Source organism: Trichosurus vulpecula, chromosome 6 (genome assembly GCF_011100635.1).
Source record: "Trichosurus vulpecula isolate mTriVul1 chromosome 6, mTriVul1.pri, whole genome shotgun sequence".
Lineage (NCBI taxonomy): Eukaryota > Metazoa > Chordata > Mammalia > Diprotodontia > Phalangeridae > Trichosurus > Trichosurus vulpecula.
This window is the reverse complement of record NC_050578.1, coordinates 130,620,923-130,646,249: the sequence shown is the minus strand read 5'-3', so window position 1 is coordinate 130,646,249 and position 25,327 is coordinate 130,620,923. Positions and strand designations below refer to the sequence as shown.

Sequence of the window (25,327 nt, the reverse complement as noted above, 5' to 3'; positions counted from 1 at the left end):
TCAGCACTCACCCACTGTGTGCTGGTTCCTTCTCACCCCTGCTGCTCTTTGCAGCACAGCTGGGTCTGCCATTCCCCATCAGCAGAGGCTCCCCAGATCTTCCCCAGGTAATATGTCCAACTCTCCTTACTGTCTTGGGGTAAAAGTTCCTGCAGTATGGCTGAGGCAGCCTCCCGATCCAACTAACCCCAGAATTTTCCCTTCTTGTTTAAGCAGCTTGCTGCTTGTTGTTAAAGCTGACCCTAGCCTGGACGTGTTTACTCCTCACAGAGAGGAAATCTAGTCCTGGGATTTTTCTTCAGGTCTTCTCCAACTGTCCCAAGAGGATCTCTGTTCTGCCCCTACTCTTATTTGTTTTCACAGCTCTGTTTGCCCAGAGGCTCTATTTTATCTCTTTTGTGGAGGAAAATCTTCAGAGCTTGAAATTTTCTGACCTACTCCTCCACCTTCCCAGAATTCTCTCCCTCTTCATTCTTGAAGAGGACCAAAATGACATCACCATGTTTTAGTCCAGGTACAGTATGTCTGACTGTGGCTGATCAGACCAAATTGAGCCCGGAAGGTTCTACCACAGGTTGGTCACAAACAGTTCATGTGAACATTTGGAGTGGAAATGTCTCTAAACTTGTACATCCCTGATTTTTTTTTTGAGATACTGCAATTCTGCTTTAGTCATTGAGGACAGTGCCTTCTTTGACTTAGGCACACCGTGTTGGGTGGGCCTATGCCATTGTCTCCCATGTCTTAATAAATGCTTGTTGATTTAATGCTGGTGTCAGAGCATGGGACAGAAGTTTCCCAGATGAAGAAAATGATAGCATGTTTCACATTTCATAACACTTTTCATTTATGGATTGCAAAGCATCATTTTTCTCTGTGTGACCTTGGAAAAGGTACTTAATCTCTCTATGGCATAGTAAAATGGGGGAGTTGGACTATATGGACTCTGAAGTTCCTTATGGCTCTGAATATATTCAGAACAATTCTCTCCATTACATATTACCACCAGTGTCAGATTGGGAGATGAAAGAAACCTCTAGAAGAAATATAGCTAGAGAACTGCCTATTGACACTTTCTCCCACACCAACTAAGTGGCTTCTAGCAAAGTTGGAGGGGTACTCTCTTCAAATCCTTCCTTGCTTAATAGGCCATGATAATTTTAGACATTAGCTATATTTCTTCATCTGTTATAAAATTAGGTGATATCTTAGGGACCAGTTTCCACTGGCTGTGGTTTTTCCCTTCAGAGTAGGCAAGACTATCAAAAAATGTGTCTATTTTAAAAATTGTAATCGAGTCAAGTTGTATTCTGCCAAATGCCTCATTAGTTATATGGCAGTTTGTGTGTACTTGTTTACAATTGCATCAAAGTGCTAGCCAAAGCTCTCTGAAGATCCCAAAGATATTGAAACATGCGGTGGACTTCCAGAAGAGCAATATAATAAATTCAAAATGTTACTCAATTTTTCCTCCTGTAAGCTCTTCAGTACCTATCATATTCTCATCTGTCCAGAATTACCGAAAGTGTTATGTCTTCAGTCAGAAGACTACTATTATAACATTATATATTATATAATACATTATTAACATATCATACAATAATATATAGCACAATAATTAATAGTGATAATATAAATTTAAGTAATTTACTTTAATAACATTCTAGTGATATATTAATTATTAATATCATTTAAATTACTATGTTGAAGCAAGTTGGTTAAATTAATATTATACATGCAAGATTGTACAATGGCCTTTGCCTTCTGGGACCTTATAATCTTGTTGGAGAAACAGTGCATACACGTGAGAAACAGTTAAATAACAGTATCATAGTCTAAATGTGTACAACTGCAAGAGAAGCTGTTGGTGTTTAGATGAGGGAAAGAGTGATGTGGGGTGAAGAGATGAGGAAAAGTATCACAGAAACATAGATCTGGAGGGGATGCAAGATGTTACCTAGCTTAATTCTTTCAGCTTATTAGGATTAAGGTCTGGATCTCTGATTTCAAGTGAGCAAACATCCTGTACCGATGCGGGTGGGCACCTTTGTTGCAGCTTACAGTCTCACAGGGATAACTTGAGTGCTGAGTGATTTGTCTAGGGTCACAAAGCCAATGCACGTCAGAAGCCATACTCAAACCCAAGTTTCTTGGATGTGAGGCCAGGTCTCTAGCCACCTGCCATACTGCTACAGGTGACTAATATATTTCAATTTAACAGATATCTACTAAGTACATATAAAGTGCACAGAAAAGAGGAGAGGAAACAGAGAATATGACTTGTGCATGGTCCCAGAGCTCCTTAGGAACTGAGACAGGAAGAGAATTCAGGGCTCTAGATTCTTAGTTGCGCTCTTTCCACTAGAGCACAGGCATAAATAAATGTGTCATATTTGGGACTAAATCATCAACATTTGGAAACAGGTGAGAAATAAGGGTGAAAATACTGGAATACCTTGAATGGCAGGCTGAGAAACTTAGGGCTTATTCTGCAGGTGACAGGGAGACACTAAAGGTTTTGGTGCAGGGAAGTAATCCATTAAAGCAGTGTTTTTAGAAAGAGCAACTTGGCAGCAGAGCATATGATGGATCAGAGGGGAAAGAGGGGAGTATAATGAGACCACTTAGATGGTTATTACAATAAGGCAGGCATGAAGTATTATGGGCTAGAGAGGTGACAATGGTAACAGAAAGAAGGGACAATATGAAAGACAGGAATAATCAACTGGAGTTGGTAACTGATTAAATATAGGGGGTGTAGGAGAGGAAAGAGTCAAAAAGGACGTGAAGGTTTTAAGCTTGAATACCTCACATTGGCTAAGATTGGAAAGTCAGAAGGTCATTTAGGGCCAAAAATTATGCCTTTTTATTAGTGGGACACTACAACAGCACTAATGCTTATTAAAATATTTATTTTAATATGTAGCAGGAGAGCTAGATATTACCACTTGACCCTTCCTGATAAATATGAACTTTGCTGGAAGAACACAACAAGTTCTTTTGAATGGTCTCCAGCAACTCCCTAATGATTGACTGTAGCCTAGGGATAGATTCTTAGAATTGAATGGAATGGAGAAACATTAAGTGCTTGTTATATACTAAATGTGGGATATATAGATATAGAGATATAGCTATCTCTCTGTGTGTCTCTCTGTCTCAATCCCATCCATCCATCCATCCATCCATCCATCTAGCTAGCTTGCTATCACCTACTATGTGCCAGGTGCTATGCTAAGTTCTGGAGATACAATTAACAAAAAGAAAGAATGCTTGCCCTCGAGGAGCTTATAATCTAAAGGGTGAGACAGTGTACAAAAGGAGGCAGGAAAGCTGAATGGGAGATGTGACACTAGGCAGTGACATTGGGAAGAGTTTGCTCCATCCCTCCAATCAGGGTGGGTAGTGTCAATCAAGGCTTGAGTTAGCAACATGATTGTACGTTTAGAAACGATGAGCTTATCCTGGGAGGGTCATTGAAACCTGGTAGGCAACATATGCAAAGTGAGTTATAGCTTCTTTACTTCTCTCCACATCCTCACTTAGAGGCATCTCCACTTGTCCTGATCTATATTTTGCCACTGGACCTAGATTGTTTTAGAAGAGAGGGTAAGGCTGGTGGCTTTGTATGGCCCTGCCTCACTTAAATCCAATTCACTTGCAAGTCAAGACATCACCTTCCTGATGTTATTTGTCCTCTTAGAGAATGAAGGACAAACAACAACCACCACCATTACCACTATGATCCAGCTACACAGGCCAGCTTTTGGTTCCTCAGACATGATGCTGTATCTCTTTGTTCCTTACCTTTGCACTGGCCATGTCCCATTGCCATGCTTTGCCCCCTCATTTCTGCTTCTTGATTACTCTGGCTTCCTTCAAGACCCAGCTCAAATCCCACCTTCTCCAGGAAGCCTTGTCTAGCCCCTTAAGATACTAGTGTTTTCTACTCTCAAATAATCTCCCCTCTACTGTACCGTATACTATATATACCTAGTTATTTACATGCTGTCTTCCCATTAGAATGTATATTCCCTGAGGTTAGGGACTGCTTTTCAAAAATTTACATTTATTTTATTCTGAACTTAAGAAATAAAATAAGCATTTCCACATTTTCTTTTATCGTGAGCGTTTAGCACAGTGTCTGGCACTTGCTATTATTGTCATTTTTCAGTCATGTCTGACCTTTTGTGACCCCATTTGGGGTTTTCTTGGCAAAAAGATGCTGGAGTAGTTTGCCATTTCCTTCTCCTGCTCATTTTACAAGGGAGAAACTGAGACAAACCGGGTTAAGTGACTTGCCCAGGGTCATACAGCTAATAAGCATCAGGCTGCATTGGAACTTAGGAGGATGAGGCTTCCTGACTCCAGGCCTGGCACTCTATCCATCGTGCCACCTAGATGCCTGCCTGGCACTTAAAAAGTGTTTAATAAATACCTGTCAACTGACTGTTCTTGCTGTGTCTCTGGGCTCCCTACCTGTTGAGATCAGAGGAGCCTTCCATTCTTCAGCTTCTAAATGATGCAAGAGAATGGGCTCCAGCATTCTCTTTTGGATGTTTCTCAAGCACTTTTTCTCCCTTGTACCAGTCAATGTGTGGCAAATGGAGTGACAGGGTTTATCCTCCATTATCATCAAGAAGAGAGAATGGCAATGTACAGCAGAAAAACATGGTTGTGGGAGATAGTTTGAGACTGGAATTCCTGGATTTCCCAACTGACACTGTCTTCTTCTTCAGGGGGTTGGGGGGAAAGAGAAAGGAGAAATACTATTTTCCTCTTTTGTTACATTCCATCTGAGAGTACAAAGAAGAAAACATGTTTGAAAAGCATCTGAAAGAATGATGGAGCTAGTTGTCCTTGGATCTCTTATAGGCCTCAGAGGAGAAAGTTCTGAAAAAGCCTGTTCTCCTGGGCTGTGACCTTTCAGGAATATGTCTATCCTTCAGCAAAAGTCCGAGTGGCCACACCCAACTGTATGAGGCATGCTCTAGTTTAACAAAGCTCCATGACCTATAATTTAATTAACTGGACTCACCAAATCAATCAGGGGTTCCTTTGATCACCCTTGCTATATTAGCAAAGGACAGTCTTCAATATAAAAAACCTAGTTGACTTCTTAATTGTGCCTAGTTGGTTGTTCTACTTTCCAAAAGTCTGTCCAAATGAAATTTTATTCTTATGTCTTAAACCCTTTATTCACTCAATCACTTGCAGATATTCGTCACCTTCCACAATTGTACAAGATGACAACATCATACACAATTGTACAAGATGACAATGTTAAATACCACCAATGCCTGTGGTCCCCGTAGTGAATAGCAGCTTTATATTAAGTTTATTCCAAGACACTATAAGGTGAAGTTATGGGAATATTTACAGTGGCAATCATGCAATCATCATTTTTAAAAGCTCAGTCATTTGGCAGACCATGGAGGAAAGCATTGTTAAGCATTTGGTTGAAGCCAAATGTCATAATCTGAGGATTCTGTAAAGACCTGTCCTTGAGCTGGAGCTTTGAGACAGGACTTTAGAAAATTTGGTTCTTTTCACAGAAAAAGAACAACAGAGTCAGTGTATTATACTGGAAAGAAAATCATAGATATAGTTGGACAAAGGTCCTTAGAGGTTATCCAGTGAAATCTATACCTGAACAGGAATTCCCTCTACAATATCCTCAGCAAAGGACTGGATGACCTTACCTTTGATACCTCTGACCACCACCTCCTGAACAACTTTTCCTTGTTTAAATTGCTCTGTTAGGAAGTTTTTCCTTGCATCAAGAAAAAATCTTTCTTTCTTCAGTACCAGAGTCAGAGGACCTGGTTTAAATCTTGGCTTTGTTACTTAATATGTGTGTCCTTGAGAAAGGCATTAATCACTCTGGACCCAAGTTTCTACCAGCTCAAAGTCCTATGAAAATTATATAAAGATTTAAAATTTACCAAAAAGCTAATAGAGGCATATATCACAATTTTAGCTCTTATTGCCTCTGTCAGAGCAGGGCACTCACCAATTTCAGGCTTTCTTTTTCCTTTCCCACAATACACTTACACGCATACATATACGCTGGGACTACTGTCTATCAATTAATCAAGAAGCCTTTATTAAGCACTTACTATGTTCCTTGGTAGTGCTAAGTACTGGGGAATTCAAGGACCAAAGTGAAACAGACCCTGACTTTAAGATTCTTACATTCTAGTAGGGGTGATGTATCTGCATAGGTATGTATATGTACATACACATAGTATGTGTATATATATATATGTCTATATGTACATATTTGTACATCATATATGTATATAAATATGTACATGCATGTTTATATATATTTGTATGTAAATGTGTGTGTGTGTGAGTGTGTATAATGTACTGCAAGTAGATTTTCCTTAGAGAGGAAGCAGCTCTGGATCAAACAATGCTATGCATATCACCACACTAGCTGTGGCTACCAACTACAGAAGTGGGTTGGAGGAAGGTTCCGGATCACATGTAGTAGGAGAGAGCTTGATATCAGTGATCAAAAAGTAGGGTCATCACTTTGAATATTGAAATTCCTTCCTCTCTGTTGTTGGCAAATATTTGGCTGGCTTGGTTGGTTGGGCATGTTATAGCTTATCTATTTCAGAATGTGTAGCAGTGCCAAGGCACTCCTGCATATCTGAAGCATGCAGTCAGAAGGAGTTGACCAAGAACAATTGCTGGCTTTACTAGGCAAATGAACCAACAGGGAGAGAAATTCCATTAACATTCTGGAATGTCAGATGAGAAAATCCAACAAAGCAGAACCAGATCATACCAAGCAGAGCAAAGAATTCTAGAAAATATAGTAAATTTCTAGGAAAAGAAAAAAAAACAGCTTGATGTCTCATTTACTAAATTTCAATCTGAGCAACTTTAGCAGTAATGTCTAAAACACTGTGATAATTTGGTCCCAAATTATCTAGGACTTTAAGCCACATATTAAATTTAAAAAAAAAATGAATAGGAAACACAGTTTCATCATAGTACAGGTACAATATTCTGGTATTAAAAGGTCATGAGGAAGCTTTATGAGAGATAGTGAAATAACCTATATGTCTCAGAAATCTAACTTTTATCTGTCAAGTGACACAAAGACATATCATGGAAATGTGAGGTTCTACTTTTTGCTTCAGTTACATTTCCTGTCCAATGTTCTCACATATAGAGTGATTTTAGGAATCACGTTCCTCGAAGTACTTCTTAAGTATGCTGGTCACCTGTAACAACAATGGTACTTGCCACTACTGTGGCTGTGTAAGACCAACAACACCAGCACACAGGAAGGCTGCTAGCACTGGTTCTTTGATCTGCTTTTCTAAGGAAAGCAGCCTTAAAGGGTTTACAATCAAACTTTAATTAAACATACATATATCATTCACTTAGTTCAGGGGAAAAAGTCAGCACCTTGAACTTTCAGAGCAAATACAAACAGAAATTACAAACAGAGACAATATAAACAGATCACCAGACAGGTTTTTGTCTGACCATAGCATACTTAGTTACCAGAGAGAGAGAAGAACCAACATCTGAGTTTTTAAAGCCAGCCGGGTGCTCCTTGATGGCTACCCAGAGTCTCCACACCAACACTCTTCCAATGAGTGTGCCCCCAAAAGCAAAACATCAGCCTCAGAACTCATATACCCTTTTCAGGGCCCTGAGGGTTCAGGGCCTACTTAGCAAAAGGGGTATGAGAAAGATCTTTAATCACTAACACCATAACATATACATTGTTTCCAATCAGTGACTCTAGATTCAAACAAAGGCAAGACTCATCAAAAGTACTTGATTACCTCAGTGCTGAGAAGCACTCCAAAACAAAAGACCCCACTTTGCTTGCCACTACATTTGAAAGGCAAGACTCATCAAAAGTACTTGATTACCTCAGTGCTGAGAAGCTCTCCAAAACAAAAAACAAAAGGTCCCACTTTACCTGCCTGATTCAAACAAAGGCAAGACTCATTAAAGGCACTTGATTGCCTTAGCATTCCAAAAGAGAAAACAGTAAGAAAAAGTCCCACCCTGCTTAACATTATATCACCTTGGAATACAGGGACCTTGTGACAATTGGTCCTTATTTCTGCTTAGATTCTCTCTAATCTAGAAATACACTGCTCAGGGATTAACAGGTTTTGGCAACCCGTTGAATATGGAATGATAGTTGTGGAATATTGAAATTGTGACTTTTATGGCCAAGAGACATGGGTATTCAATACAGTATTCCAGAACTATCATTCCATATTCAATAGGTTGCCAAGTCAACCTGTTTAATCACTGAACATCAGCTGTATATTACAAGTTATGCAAAAATAACCTTAAATATAAATCCTTGTATTTATGCAATCTACAACAGCTAACATGTTTTAGTGAAAACTCTTTTCTCCAATCAAATTACTAGATAATCAAAGTAAACTAAAAGGATGATTAGCATATAGCTTCAAGTTTTATAATTTTTTTTCTTGGTTATCTCTAATTTTAGTGATTATACATACATACATCTGTATACACAGTAGATGTTGCTGTGGAGGGTGTAATTTGGCTGAGGAAGATTTTCCCTTTCCCAGAAGAGAAGGATAAGTCTGTCTTTACCCATAGGCCTTAGCTTTGGGTGTTTTCCTGCTGGTCATACCCCTTTTCCTCAATCTTTTTTCTCTCTGGACACTAGGATATGGGGCATGAAAATTACTTAAGCTGCCATTGTTCCAACATACTGAAGATAAAAAGATAAAATCACAATTTTAGCCTTGGGCAAGCTTGTGTCCTCCCTCCTTACCACTGACCCTTACCCCAGAACTTATTAATGCTGATTATTAACAAAATACTGATAAAACCTTAAAACACTGAGACTAAAGTTGCCTCTAGCTGTTAGGTAAGAAATGAGAATTCCTGACCTGTAATTTTTTTTTGTATTAAAATGAATGTCATCCATCTGATTTATACTCTTTTTGAATATAAAAACAACAAAAAATCTAATTCAGAATAATTGTGTCTTTGCCTAAGGAAATTATAACTAAAGTCCTAATAAATGAATAAGAAATAATTTAACCAAAAAGATGTAAGGACTTAGGATTTAAAATTTTACCCTTTTAGATGGAGAATGGAGAGGAAGGGAAGGTGATAATTCATCAGCTCCCTGATTTTCTTTAGCAAAGAACACTTAAACTTTTCAGCAGGATTTTTATTAAATAAGTGCGCCTGCCAGTGAAAACTTCTAGCTACTGAATGCTCATATTGGTTCCCTTCAAAATTTAAAAAAATCCCAACTGTTTTGCTGCTGCAGTGAATTCTCTTCATTCCTGTCATTCCTCATTCCACTAAATGCCAATGTTTGCTGTGAGGATGCATCCACAAAGTTTTATTGAGTTTAGGTAAACAGAAGACAGTGTTGGTGATGAGAAGGTCATGAGATGCACGTCTTCAGTAGTAAGTGACCATTGCTGTTACTGTTTCCAGCTCCACTCCTCCCTAAGACTCCCTGCCAAGTCTGGTAGTCTGAGCCTACTTTAGCATTTAAAATCACCCAGAATTATAAGCTTGTCCTCTTTTGGCACATGGATGCCAAATTTTTCCTTGATCTCATCAGGGTTCATCATGGTGGGAGCATGGACACTGATGATGGTGGTATGATGTTTTCCTGCAAATGGCAATCGCATTGTCGTGAGACTGTCATTCACTCCTTTTGGTAGGCATACAAGCTTGTTGATTAGATTAGTTTCAATTGCAAAACTTACACCCAGCTTTACAGCACTCCCCTTCACTGTGGCCACTCCAGAAAAATGTGTATCCAGCTCCGACTTCAGTAAGCTGGCCTTCATTTGCCAGACTTATTTTGCTCAGGGCTGTTATTTGGATGTGATACCTGCTGAGTTCTCTTGCAACAAGAGCTGTTCTTTCTACTGGATTTTGTGTTGTCTATAAGTGTGCGCATATTCCATATACCAATGGTGAGTGGAATCGTCTTTGTACATTTTTTTGCCTTTTGACCACAGAGTAGGATTCTCCTCCTGCCTTGATAATTAGGCCAGGCTTGGACAAGCAGACAATTTTTAGGGCACTTTTTCTAGCCCCTTCTTCACACCAGGAGGTGAGCAGTGTGGTCCTTAAAAGGTTGCTCAGAAACCCAGAGGGCTGCCAAATCCCACTGCTACTTCCAGTGAGAAAATGACCTTATGGCCTGAGCTGCCTGTGTACAAGATTGTGACTACAACTCCCAACACACCTGCTGCTTCATCACTTGCCTGTCACCACAGGACTTTGAGATAGGTAAAATGGTATTGGTGATGTCTTTTGATTTGTGCATAAATTGGATTTAAGTGAGGCGGAGTTACATGAAGTCATCAGCCTCACTCTCTTCTCCAGAGGCATCACAGTCCTGTGGCAGGACAGAATCATTATGACTGGTGATGGCTCCAGATGCAGTGGATGACCGTGGCATCTTTTGAGGTCTAACCAAGCTCTAAGTGTTCCACGTTGCCTGCTTCAGCTGCCTTCATGGCCTTCTCATTTGCCCATTCCACCAGGGAAAATCTTCACATGCTTGGGGTAGACAACCCCCTAACTCACCAATGGATTTAGGAGCCTTCGGTTACCCGCAGCCTGGTTTAGCCTGTCTGCTGAAATGGTTTACTGGAGTAGGGTTGCTGCTCATGCTACAGCTTCCTGGAGCCACAGGTGAGACTTAGGTAGAACAGGTAGACACCAAAGGTGAAAAGCAGCCATGTTGTTTGAATGCAAAATGTACACTTGCCAAAAAAGACTATTTTATGGAGAACTCACACAGGACAAATGCTCACCTGGTGGTCAGAAGAAGCAACATAGGGAGACTCTTAAGGTGCCTCTTAAGAACTTTGGTATTAATTGTGTGACAGGGGAGACACTGGTACAGGACCACTCAGCGTGAATTGCCTAGATCAGAGAAGGTGCTGTACTCTACGAGCAAAGCAGAATTGAAACAGCTCAAAGGAAATGCATGATGCACAAATTTAGAGAATCCACTTCAAATGTTCACATGGACTATTTGTGCCTGATTTGTGGTGGAGCATTCTGAGCTTGTCTTGGTCTGATCAGCTACAGTCAGACACATTGAAACTTTCCTTTAGTATGGTGATGTCATTTTGGTCCTCTTCTAGAATGAAGGGACAACAACTGCCACCTCCTCATTCCAACTTTCCAGATCAGAATAATCTGACCTGGTTCAGTTCAAATCATGATAGATTCTGTCTCTTTCCTAGTTGATAAGAAAAGTTGGTTTGTTTTTTTTCCCAAACACTAAACTATGCTTCCCATGTGAGTCTTCTAACTGGCCTCTTATCTTACTAAATAATTAGCCTGGATAGAGGGATGGTGCCTGAGGTTATTTCCTAAAAATTGACCTTAAAGCAGGTTCAGTGAGTGATCTGATATTTGACCAGTAGCCTTGTGGTAACTAGTACATATTTATCTAGTAGTTGTGGAAGGAGCAGTGGTGATTTGTGGGTCCTGAAAACTCAGGCTCCTGGCTACTGGCCTTGTGACTCTATACAAGTCATCTCACTTGTCAGTGCTCTGGGTAGCTTTCTAACACTGCAAGTTGCAGAGAAGGTGGCAGTGACTTGCATGGCAGAGGGTGTTTCTTCATTCAGGAATTCCCTATACCAATGAAATCACAAGTCCAATCCCTATTCCTCCTCCATTAAGACTGTTTGGTACATTTATCTGGTACCATTTATTGCTAATGATATATACCTCCACTTTGTGTATGTTATTATGTTTCACTAGTGTACTTAGGAATGGAATATACTTGGTAATAACTATAATATATGGAGCATCATTGTGTTTAATGAAAATGGAAAGAAAGGCGTGTAAGGTCAGTTACTCAGACAAATGTAAAAGTGACCTAAAGATGAGTATGAGCAATATCTGGCAACTCCCTTTCCCTGGGACTGAGTTCTGAACCGGAATGAGAAAACTAGGATCCTAGAGCAGAAAACCAGGATCATTTGAATATATTTATGAAACTCTAGACTGAACTAATATTTTTAGAAGGCTGCTGATTCTTTTGAATAAATTGGTCTGAATTTATCATAGGAAGATGTTTGTCTATATGCATAGAATGGAATTGCTTCTTAAACTGTATTCTGTTATCTTGTTATTATATTCTGTAGTTTATGGAAGCATAGTGCAGTAGAAAGTGTCCTAGAAGGAGAAACACATTTTAATCTTAGCCCTGCCTATTAATTCTGTGACCTTGGGCAAGTCACTTTATTTCTCAGGGTTTCAGTTTCCTTATCTGTAAAGGTCATTTGCATCTGTAAACCTCATGATCAAGGGAAGAAATGATATTCCTACTTAGTAGGATGAAGCTCTCTTCTATCATAAAAAATGAACTTCAATTGATTTGTGTTAACTTTTAATCATCAACTTATTAAAACTCAAGAACACTCATCATTTTCAGTGATCCTAAAAAATCGCCACCCCCTTCCTCTTACTCATCAGACTCTTGAATGGCTTCTACTCTGCTCATTGAATTGTCAAGATAATATGACATAGAACCATCATCAGTGAACCTACCACCCACTTGGTTCTTTTTTTTTAAGCATTAGTGTATACTTCTTACAAAAGTTATCCCCTGATGCCTCGTCTTGGTATAGATGAGACCCCCAGGTTCTTATAGGCTATGCTAATGGACTTTACTCTCTGGCCGATCCTATTAACTTAGAAAGACTCCAAGCACAGGCCCAGTGATAGGCTGTTCATCTGTCCCCTGCAGACCAGGCTAGCTAAGTTGAGAAGTTCATCAGTAGGTGGGCCACAGGGTAATGAATTTTTAGGTTACAACAATTCTCAAAGATTATCTGATCATTCATAAAGAAGCTGTAGTCTGGTGGTCAAAGGATATAAACAGACAGTTTTCAGAGGAAGAAATTAAAGATATCTATAATCATATGAAAAAATACTCTAAGTCACTATTGATTAGAGAAGTGCAAATTAAAATAACTCTTAGGTACCACATCTCTCCTTTCAGATTGGCTAACACGTCAAAAGAGGAAAATGATAAATGCTGGAGAAGATGTGGGAAAATGAGAACACTATTGCATTGTTGGTGGAGTTGTGAACTGATCCAACCATTCTGGAGAGCAATTTGGAATTATGCCCCAAGGGCTATAAAAATGTGCTTACTCTGACCCAACAATACCACTTCTAGGGCTGTATCCCAAAGAGATAATACAAAGGGGAAAATGACCCATATGTACAAAAATATTTTAGCAGCTCTTTTTGTGGTAGCAAAGAATTGGAAATCAAGGGGATGCCCATCAATTGGGGAATGGCTAAACAAATTGTGGGTACATGAATGTAATGGAATATTATTGTGCAATAAGAAATGAGGAGCAGATGGACTTAATAAGAACCTGGAGAAACTTGTACGATCTGATGATGAGTGAAGGGAACAGAACTAGGAGAATATTGTACATAACCACAGACACATTGCTTCTATGATGACTAACTTTGAACTCTTCTCAACAATGCAAGATTCTAAGACAGCTCCAAAAGACTCATGGTGGAAAAATCTATCCGCATCCAGAGAAAAAATTACGGAGTCTGAATGCAGATTGAAGCAAACTATTTGCTCTCTCTTTCTATTTTATTCTTGGTTTTGTTTCATCTTTTTCATGGTTCATTTCATTGGTTATAGTTCTTCTTTACAACTTGATTATTGGGAAAATAAGTTTAATGTGAAGGTATATATAGAATCTATGTCAGATCACATGCTATCTTGTGGGGGAGAGAGGAGGAGAGGAAGGGGAGAAAATTTGGAACTGAAAAACCTGTGGAACTGAGTGTTGTAAATTAAAAAAAATTAAACAATTGACTAATAAATAACTACATTCTACAAATGAAAAAAAAGCTATAGTCTGAATCATTAGATAGAAAGGGTATCATGCAAAGGAAATCATGCACCTTTGAAATATGGAATTTTTATTTACTCCCTTTCTCTTCCTTTATCAAGCGTTGTTTTCTTGCTTTGCTTATTTCAAACCCCTTCCCTTAACATTCTTCTCTTTGTAACTTTGAGCTTCACCTCCTACTCAGAAGTCTCCAGCTTTATGCACTTTAATAATTTTGCTAATAGTAAAACCATATCCACTTAGAGAATTTTAGAACTGAAAGGAACATTAGGGGTCAAATAGTCTAGTTCTCTCTTTTAACATGTATGGAAACTGAGTCTTACAGAACTTAATGGATTGCATACAGGTAGAAAATGGCATATCAAACATTCAAACTCAGGTCTCCTGACTCAAACGTGGAATCAAAACCACTCCATCATAAAACAGCTGCAGCCATTAAGGGCGAACCCTAAATCATTTAGCAGACATAAGTTTTTAAAACCGCAAATGTTAATGATAAGCCAGGGTTGACCCCAAATGTGGTCTATTAGAATCTTTTCTATAGATTTTTAGGATATGGACAAAACACTGTCCTACTCCAACCTCATGGACCAAAAGAGACCAGAAAATGCTTTAATTAACAAATATTTGATTTACGTGTAAGTTAGAGACAGATAGTTACCAAAGGCAACATCAGGTTACGATGGTCACTCTTCTGTAAAATCTTAAGCAGAAGATGGACAATTATGAGCAGTATCATCTCATAAAGAAGTAATGGAAGATAAAACCAGTTTAAAGGAAGCTTGGCCAGAGATCCAACTAAATAAAATCATCCCAAGGACATTCAAGGATGAAAATGGAAAGAGGAATACAAGCAGATGATAAATTTTTACCGAAAAATATTTGTGGAAACCATTTTGACAAACAAAAAAAATCAAGATAATGGTACTACCACAGTTGGACCCTAGCATCCCAGTCCCTGAGATGCTTAGAGAGGATGTAGAAACTGTACTGAAGACAACAAAGATGGACAAGGCAGCCAGATGGAATCAAATATGTCATCATGGAGGTGATATAGTTGTGAGGGCATTGAGGGGCACATATACAATGTTTTTGAAAGAAACAAAGACACCAAAGGTACTGAAAAAATCAAACCTTGTTAACATCCAAAATAAAAAAACCAGTTATTACCAGCCTACCCATATATTCTCCCATCTTTACAAAGTCTTTATGAGAGTCAATTTTACATAAATTGAGAATATCCTTAATGAGGTTATTAATAGGAAACAAGCAGGTTTTCCCAAGTGATATTAAAAATGGACTACTGGGGGTGGAGCCAAGATGGTGGCTGGAAAGCAGGAACTTGCATGAGCTCCCCACCACGTCCCTCCAAAAACCTATAAAAAATGGCTCTGAACAAATTCTAGAACTGCAAAACCCACAAAATAGCAGAGGGAAGCAGGGATCCAGCCCAGGACAGCCTGGATGGTCGCTGGATGAGCTCTATCAGGCACGGAGTGGAGAGGAGCAGAGCTCAGCGTGGGAGGCAGCAGGACCAGCCAGACCAGGAGCCGAGCAGAACAGGCCCTAGCACCCTGAATCAGTGAGCTGTGGCAGTTACCAGACTTCTCAGCCCACAAACACCAAAGACAATAGAGAAGGTTAGTGGGAAAAGCTGCAGGGTACAGAGTTCACGGTCACCCCAGGGGCAACGGGGGAGGTGCAGCTACAGAACTACAGCTGCAGTTACTTCTGGCCCCAGACCCATGTGGTGGGAGGAATTAAGTGGCAGATCAGAGCAGGAGTGCAGAGCCTGCTGAAGATTTGCGTCAGGTCCAGGTTGGTGGTTCTTGAGGAAGGAGGAGTACTGGGGTGGCAGAGCTGGCTGTATAGAAATAGCTCTGAAATCAATGGCGCATCCCCTCAAGCTTGGAACAAAGTACTCTTTGCTCTACAAGCAGTCATACCCCGATGAAAACCTCAAGGGTCAAGTAATTTGGCTGGGAACATGGCCAGGCAGCAAAAATGCACCCAGATTCAGTCTCAGACTTTGGAATCTTTCTTTGGTGACAAAGAAGACCAAAACATATGGCCTGAAGAAGTCAACAAAGTCCAAGAGCCTACACCAAAAGCCTCCAAGAAAAACATGAACTGGTCTCAGGCCATGGAAGAGCTCAAAAAGGAGTTGGAAAAGCAAGTTAGAGAAGTAGAGGAAAAATTGGGACCAGAAATGAGAATGAAGCAAGAAAACCATGAAAAATAAGTCAATGACTTGCTAAAGGAGACCCAAAAAATACTGAAAAAAATATTGAAGAAAACAACACTTTAAAAAATAGACTAACTCAAATGGCAAAAGAGCTCCAAAAAGCCAATGAAGAGAAGAATGCCTTGAAAGGCAGAATTAGCCAAATGGAAAAGGAGGTCCAAAAGATCATTGAAGAAAATATTACCTTAAAAATGAGATCGGAGCAAGTGGAAGCTAGTGACTTTATGAGAAATCAAGATATTATAAAACAGAACCAAAGGAATGAAAAAATGGAAGACAATGTGAAATATCTCATTGGAAAAACCACTGACCTGGAAAACAGATCCAGGAGAGATAATTTAAAAATTATTGGACTACCTGAAAGCCATGATCAAAAAAAGAGCCTAGATATCATCTTTCAAGAAATTATCAAGGAGAATTGCCCTGATATTCTAGAGCCAGAGGGTAAAATAGAAATTGAAAGAGTCCACAGATTGCCTCTTCAAATAGATCCCAAAAAGAAAACTCCTAGGAACATTGTCACCAAATTCCAGAGCTCCCAGGTCAAGGAGAAAATATTGCAAGCAGCCAGAAAGAAACAATTTGAATATTGTGGAAAAATAATCAGGATAACACAGGATCTGGCAGCTTCCACATTAAGGAACTGAAGGGCTTGGAATACGATATTCTAGAGGTCAATGGAGCTAGGATTAAAACCAAGAATCACCTACCCAGCAAAACTGAGTATCATGCTCCAGGGCAAAATATGGATTTTCAATAAAATAGAGGACTTTCAAGCTTTCTCAGTGAAAAGACCAGAGCTGAATAGAAAATTTGACTTTCAAACACAACAATCAAGAGAAGCATGAAAAGGTAAACAAGAAAGAGAAATCATAAGGGACTTACTAAAGTTGAACTGTTTTGTTTACATTCCTACATAGAAAGATGATGTGTATGATTCATGAGACCTCAATATCATAGTAGGTGAAAGGAATATATATATGTATATATATATATATATATATATGTGTGTGTGTGTGTGTGTGTGTGTGCGTGTACATATATATATATATATATATGTGTGTGTGTGTGTATACATATATATATATACACACACATATGTGTGTGTCTATGTCTGTATATGTGCAGGCATATATATATATATACACACACAAAGGGCACAGGGTGAGTTGAATATGATGGGATGATATCTAAAAAAATAAAATCAATTGAAAGGATAAGAGAGGAATATATTGAGAGAGGGAGAAAGGGAGAGATAGAATGGGGTAAATTGTCTGGCATAAAAGTGGTAAGAAAATTGGTTCTGTAGGAAGGGATGAGGGTGCAGGTGAGGGGGAATGAGTCAATCTTGCTCTCATTGGATTTGACCTGAGGAGGGAATACCATACACACTCAATTGGGTATCTTACCCCACAGGAAAGAAGGAGGAAGAAGATAAAAAAGGGGGGATGATAGAAGGGAGAGCAGACGGGGGGACGAGGTAATGAAAAACAAACACTTTTGAAAAGCGACAGGGTCAAGGGAGAAAATTCAATAAAGGGGGATAGGTTAGGAAGGAGCAAAACATAGTTTATCTTTCACAACATGAGTATTGTGGAAGGGTTTTACATAATGATACGCATGTGGCCTATGTTGAATTGCTTGCCTTCTTAGGGAGGGTGAGTGGGGAGGGAAGAGGGGAGAGAATTTGGAACTCAAAGTTTTAAAAACAGATATTCAAAAACAACAACAACAAAAATTTTTTCATGCAACTAGGAAATAAGATATACAGGCAATGGGGCATAGAAATTTATCTTGCCCTACAAGAGAAGAAGGGAAAGGGGGATGGGAGGGGAGTGGGGTGACAGATGGGAGGGCTTCCTGGGGAACAGGGCAACCAGAATATATGCCATCTTGGAGTGGGGGGAGGGTAGAAATGGGGGAAAAATTTGTAATTCAAACTTTTGTGAAAATCAATGCTGAAGACTAAATATATTAAATAAATTTTAAAAAACCAAAAAAATAAAATAAAAATGGACTACTTAGTATCTCATAATTGACTGAAAGATGTAGAGAATATAAAATTCCATTGTGATTATGTGTGTTGATTATGGAAAAAAAATGCATTTGATTCAATAGGACAAGTAGCACCTTGCAGGATCTTTTACAACAAGGTGTTGGCCATCCATACATCAAGATTCCTTGGAAGACGTAAGAACAGAAATACTCCGGTTGTGTTATCCTCTTGTAATAAACATCAAGTAAGGCATAAAATAGGGAGATGCATGTTCATTGAATGTATTTGATCCTACAACAGAATAGATTCAGTGAAGTCTGGGTTGAGGAGGGACTCCACAGATGGCGATATCCTCCAGATACCCCTATTGGGAGATGACATTGTTTGCAGCAAGCCCCAAGATATCACAGAACCTTCTGGAAGAGATTTGTAATCACTCAAAGGTGTTTGTCTGATCCATCCACAAAGCAAAGTCTAAAAATGTGAAGAATATGATTGCCCAGATTTCAACACATATCCGAAGAAAGACCCCATAGAGCTGATCTGAATACATATATATGTGTATGTGTATATATAAAATTTATATATATATATATATATATATGTGTATATATATATATATATATATATATAACTTTTAGGGGGAAGATAATACAGGTAGGAAATCACCTGGGCCCAAATTTGAGCAAGAGGAGAGCAGGCTGTATTGCAAAGCACTTATACTAATCTCAAGCTTCCCATACCCAGAAACAATTCAGAGGATGACCATAATACAAAGCGCAATGGAAAGGCTTATATTGGATAGGAACATATAACCAATGAAGAACTCCAAAGAACAAGAGGAAAAGGTGTCATCAAGGAATTGTCAGACAAGGAGAGAAGATGGGCTAGTTGTGTGATAAAGTCAGAGGTGGCAGGTGGATATCCAGAGTGATCCACTGATACTCTCAAGATATTGGGAGAAAGCAAGGAAGACCTGTGGCCTTTTGGGTAGAATTGCCTCCTCACTCTTTCCTCCTTTCCTCTCTCTCCCATTGTGGATATAGCATATGGTGCCCTAAAGGGTTAAGCATAATATTAAGGGTTGCTTTTCCAGTTCTAACCTAGGGGCAACTCTCAGGTAAATCCCCTTGTGTCCTGTGGTGGCAAAGATCTGATGGCCAGGAGGCCAGGAGAAAAGGGGGATCCTGCAGGCATAGGAGTGGGGACAGGGGGTTTTGGGGTGTAGAGGGAAGAGAGTAACTAGCTGCAGTTTTCCCAAGAAAATTGAATTGAGCACATGCTTCTGGATAGGGCAGCTGTCCACTATACTGTAGAAGATGTGCCCGGGTCCATGGCCTCGAACTGCTGGACCAAGAGCCTATGAGAATCAGGCTGAGTGTGAGACGGTCTTGTAACTGTGTGATATAATGGGACTTGAGAGGTCAGATCTGAAAAGCACCTCCAAGTCTTCTTAGGTGCTTGGAGAGCGACCCTAATTGCAGGGTGAGAAAGGGATAGGGAGAGAGGAGAGGCTTGCATACCTTCTAGTCTTGGCTCTTTTGTCTCTTTTACCTTTGAGACTTAGCAGACTAGAAAATGCATATCCCATGGGGGAGGGGAAGAAAGGGATAGGGAGAAAGGGGAAGCTTACATCTAGGTAGTTTTCCCAGGCGCAGAGACCCACCTACCTGCCTCCCCCAACATGCCACAGGGGAGGGGAAAAACACAGAGTGCAGAGACCCTGAAACTGGGGCACAGGGACCTCCAAAGAAAACCAGGTGCAGAGGCCCACCTCCTCACCTCCCCCAGTATCCCATGGGGAAGGGGAAGGAACAACACAAGGTAAAAAGTCTGCTCAAGCAGAGCAAGGTGCCTTTTCTTTATATTTTGGAGACCAAATTTCTTAGCTTGTCTTGTTTAGACATCCCTTTCACAAATCATTTTTCAGATTACGTTGAGGTCAGGCTGTTACAGTGGAACACTAGGCAGTATTCCTCAACATCTCCTTTCTAAATTTCCCATCCTAGCAGTCTCTAGCAGCCACTCACTTGTCTTAACCTAGGACAGGACAGGGGAGAGAAAAAAATGTGACTGATCCAGAGCAAGGACATCCCCTTAAATGAGGGTCCACAGTTGGACTGACTGCCCAGAAATCAATGGAACATCAGACACCACTGGCAATGTCTGGGAATTCTAGAGGTCTCTCAGCCAGGGAGACAGTAGGAGCAGAAAGGTCTGGGGAAGAGAACAAAGAAAAGGGAGCTTACTTGTTATCCCAGTGGCTAGGAGTGGATCAGTGGAGTCCAGTTAATATTTGGACTCCCTGGTTCTGGTACCATTTTATGTTAAGGTCAGAGTGGGAGAGCAGTTCAGGTGTGAAAGAATTCACTTGGACAACTTTCTCTTAACCAAGGGGAGCTTTACTGAGTCAAAAGCAGCGGGCTTACCCTGGAAGAAGAACTAGCAATTTATAGAGGGACAGGGGCTTGTTTTTATAAGGACAGGATAAGGAAGGCAGGGGAAATTTGATGACTCAGGATGAGGGAGACAAGGAATTCAGGATGAGGGTAGGTATTATGGTATTTCAAGATATGGGGAAGAGACTAGGATGCCTTCAAGCTCAGGAGGGGCCTCACAAGGTACTGGAAAAGCAACCCTTAATATTATGCTTAACCCTTTAGGGCATTATGTGCTATATCTACTTCACCATGGATAAGTATAATCCAGGATGGGCAGGCCCTGAAAAGGCTGATATCTACATCATTAGAAGTAACCCCCTAATTGATGAAATTACAGACCTACTTGAATTTGAAGGTATTTATGGCTACCATTCCAATAACTATGAACTGGAAGCAAAGTAGTTACCTATATATTCAGGGGTGGCTTAAGAAAACTATGGGAAATAGATGTATTGGAATATTATAGTGCTTTAAGAAATGACTGTGAAGGATATAGAGAAGCATGGGCAGACCTGATATAGTGAATAGAATACTCGACTTGGTGTCAGGAAGACCTGAGTTTAGATCCTGCCTTAGACACTTGCTTGCTGTGTGTCTTAGGCAAGTCATTGATCCTCTAATAGTCTACACACAGGGATCACATGTGGCTAGGACACATAGTGAAGTGGTACATGTGGAGGCTAGCACAAGAGCTCATATTTGGAGGGAAAACTCATAGATTCATGGCGGCTGCTGAAGTTTGGTGATATCACTGTGCTTTTCTTATTGGGTCTGCTTCCCAGTGGTTCTAAGTGGTATGTAGTCTCTGCCAGAGGTATGTGGTCTCTGCAGCATGTGAATGCCTTGCTTCCTATTGGTGTCATGTAGTTTCTGATGACTGGTTTTACTCTACTGGCCTTGTGATTGGTTACTGCCATGTAAGGCACTACTTGGCACAAGGCTTTGAAGTTTCTGTTTCCAGATTTGAACTTCAACTGGTGTTCTCAGCTGAGCTGTTCTTCCACGGGAGAGGCTGCAAGCCTTCTGTCCTCTCTCTTTTAGCTCAAAGCCCGGAGGCTTCATGATATGGCTCTTTTAGAAAAGTAAAAGCCTAGCACACCCAGTCATGTGACTAGGGAGGAAAGCTTTATCAGCTTTTTTACTATGGATATGGAGGCAATGTTGTTTCTCTGTTTCCTGAAGGAGGTTCCCTGGCCCAGGCACCAAGATTTTGGAAATCAGAGCCATACACCCCAGGCAATTTGTGCCTTTAGACTTGTCTATTGTTATTAGCTTTATTAATCTTCCAATTTCCTGTTCAACTGAGGGCAGATTCACTATCCAGAGTCTCTCAACCTGATTTAGGATTAGAAAGTCCTTTTAGCTCCTGGATTAATTTCTTCATGGGGATTCTCTGCCTTCAAACTCATTTGAAGATGGATCTACCATAGAATCCTCACAAAGCTTTGTGGGTTTACCAAATACACCTTTTAAGAGCCCTCAAATCTATTTGGTCTCTCATGCAATTGAATAGAAGAGGAAAAAGTCTCAAGAATAAGCTAAGGGGACTTCCTACCTTAATTTTGATATGTGTCCTACAAAACTTTTCCAGGCTCTTAGTAGGCCCTAACATGGTACGAAGAAAATAGGCAGTCTTTCACAGATGATTTTCTAAAGGAGATAAAAACTTTATAATCAGACAACACACTGAAAAATGTTGAGAATATAAGATGCTTGTTATTTCTTGACTCTAGAAAAAGGATTTGATTCTGTAGATGAAAATACTGCTTACAGGCTTTTCTCTAACAAGGTGTGGCAATCCCCTTGTTAAAGTCATATAAGATGCATTGAAGTGTGTAACAACTGAGGTAACTGCGTATGACGACGTCTTTAATTTCAAAAGATGCTTTCTCAGTGTTTGCCACGTTCATGGAGGAGGTCCAGTAAGAGATCAAATGAAAAGCAGACGTCCTGGGGATAATGACAAAGTTTTCCAGATGCTCACTGCACAGAACCTCCTAAATTAGATCTATAATCACCTTAAAAGAGTTTGGCCTAATTATCCATACAGGAGAAAGGGAGGCCAAATGGTTCGATGGAAAGGGTTGGATTTAAAGTCAGAGGACCTGAGTTTGAATCATGGTTTTGACAGTAAATCCCACTGTCACTTTGGGCAAGACCTTTAATATATCTGAACCTCAGTCTCTTCATCTGTAAAATGTGGGACTGATATTGGATGATCCTTAGAGTACCTTCTAGAACAAAATCAATGATTTTATGAAAAATGCACCGAATGAAGTATACCTTTTTCCATAGTAGTTCAGCTAGCCGGCACTGGGCCTGGAGTCTGGAAGACCTGAGTTCAAATCTAGCCTCAGACACTTACTAGCCGTATGACCCATGGCAAGTCACTTAACCCTGTCTGCCTCTGTTATTTCATCTGTAAAATAAGTTAGAAAAGGAAAAAGCAAGCCACTCCAGTAACTTTACCAAGAAAACCCCAAATGGGGTAGCAAAGAGTCTGACATGACCGAAACAGCTGAACAATAACAACATTGTCCACTACAGTGTACAGTAAGATGGACAACTCATTGAGTGGGCCCATCACTATAAATGTCTTGGCCAGACATTGTGGATGAACATGGAACTAGGCCCATTGAATAGGAGGAAGAAGCTAGGCTAGATTGTTTTTGGGACGTTGTACAGTGTTTTTAATGACCCCAACCTTTCTTTCCTCAGCAACAAAGGCTAATTTTTTTTAACATGAATAATATTCCAGTGATATGATAAAACTACAAGTCAAGGAACACTGAAATCTCCAAATAATTAAAATTCTGTGGCACCCAATGGACAATAAAGAGGCACAGAGTGAGTACGAGGAAGCCTCATCATCTCATCAGTGAAGAATTACACAGGAAAGATGAGTAACATTAAAACATTAAAGAATGACTGGAAAAGAAGAGAGAAGAGTAACCAATGGACAGTGAGCTTCATCCAGAGGAAGAGACCTGGCACTTAGAGCAGACTCTCTGTCCACTTTATCTACGTCCTGCGGAGGATATATGGGAGGAAACAAGCGAGAGTAACGAGGAGAAGGAATAGAAAGGTCATAAGTTGTATTGTTGGAAAGAGTACACATTTCTGAAATCAAAAATTCTTCCATGTGTTCAAGAATTAAAATTTCCAAGCCATTATATTTATTTAAGATAGTAATTTTGAAAATGTCTCAATGAGTTAGAATTACAAATCTCTCCCACCTCAAATTCAACTGGAAGTATGAAAAGAGAGAGTAAGAATACTAGATTGGTTTTTTTACGTGGAGAAGCAACATGGCATAATGGAGAGATTGGAAGATGTGGCTCAAATCCTGGCATCAACGATTGTTAGCCATGTGATCAGTTAACTTCTTTGACCTTTAGTTTAATCATCGGGGAAATGGTGACACTTGTATTATCCACCTTACAAGAAAGCACTTTGTAAAACTATATTAATATGTTATTATTACTTGTATATTACTATATTAATATGTTGCTATTACTTGTAGAATTTACTTCTACCTCTTTCAAAATTATTATATGGAAGAGGAAAAAAGGCAAAAGAAAACCCAAACTTACCAAAGACACTATCCTTTCATTTAGATCTATGTATTCTTGAGAATATGGCTTGCCAAACTTGCTGTCATAGTCAACATTACTAAGTTTAAAGGTGACATGGTAGTAGAAAGGTGTTTTACCTGTTGAAGTAGAGAGGGAAACATTAGTATTTATACTGCTCTTTTTTTATCTAGCTACTATTCCCATGGAAGAAACAGCACATGAAATAGAAGCTGAGTGCCCAGAAAATGTTGATACAGCTTTGGCAGAGAAGTGATTTCTCTCAAAAAAATTGTGATCTACTTAGTAATGTGTTCAGAATATTTTTAGACATGAAAAATTTAAAAATTAAACATACCAGGATTCAAGTTTGTTACGTTAGAATGCAATGGCACATCAACTATATTTCTATAGTAATCAAACAAGCATTTATTAACCATCTTTTCTATGCCAGGCACTCTACTAGGTGGTGGGGATGCAAAAAAGAAGAATGAATCAATCCTTACTTACAAGGAATTTATATTACAACATAAGAGACAACAAAGATACAGATATGTACACATACAATAAATATAAAGAGAACAAATACAAATAAATAGAAAGTTGTTATATACAAGTTAGCTTGAGAGGGAGGACTCTAGTAGTTGAGATCAGAGCGTGCTTCATGTAGAAGGACTTGAGCTGTGTCTCCAAGGAAGGGAGAGATTCTGGGAGGCAGAAATAAATAGAGAATATACTCCAGGCTTGGAGGACAGCCACTGAAAAGGCCCACTGAGGCAGAAAATGGAGTATTGAGTGTGGGTCAATCAACAATCATGTATTAAGTGCCTACTAGGTACTGTATTAAGCAATGGGGATAGAAAGAAAGGCAAATATCTTCTGTTTAATGGAGGAAACAGTATGCTAACAACTATATACAAACAAGGTATATAAAGAAATATGATATGTAAAGAAGGCACCACAGTAATATGCAGAATATGGGGGAAAATAATATACAATGAGGTGATAAAGATAGTATTGAGGCAAGTTTGTGAAGGGTTTTAAAAGCTCAACAGAGAAATTGTATCTGTTCCTAGGGTCACTAGAGACCCCATTAGACTGTAGGCTCCTTGAGAACTTAGACTGCTTTTTAAATTTCTTTATATTCTCAGTGCTTAGCACAATGCCTG

General features: G+C 39.6%; 1 protein-coding gene across 1 annotated transcript in view; it reads right to left on the bottom strand.

Annotated features, from left to right (window-relative positions):
• LOC118855530 (transmembrane protease serine 11C-like) overlaps positions 1–25,327 on the bottom strand; it is a 119,564-nt gene that overhangs the window by 80,434 nt on the left and 13,803 nt on the right. Inside the window, exon 3 of the mRNA XM_036765654.1 lies at positions 24,180–24,298. Coding sequence (XP_036621549.1) covers positions 24,180–24,298 — 119 coding nt within the window. The remainder of the gene's footprint in view (positions 1–24,179; positions 24,299–25,327) is intronic.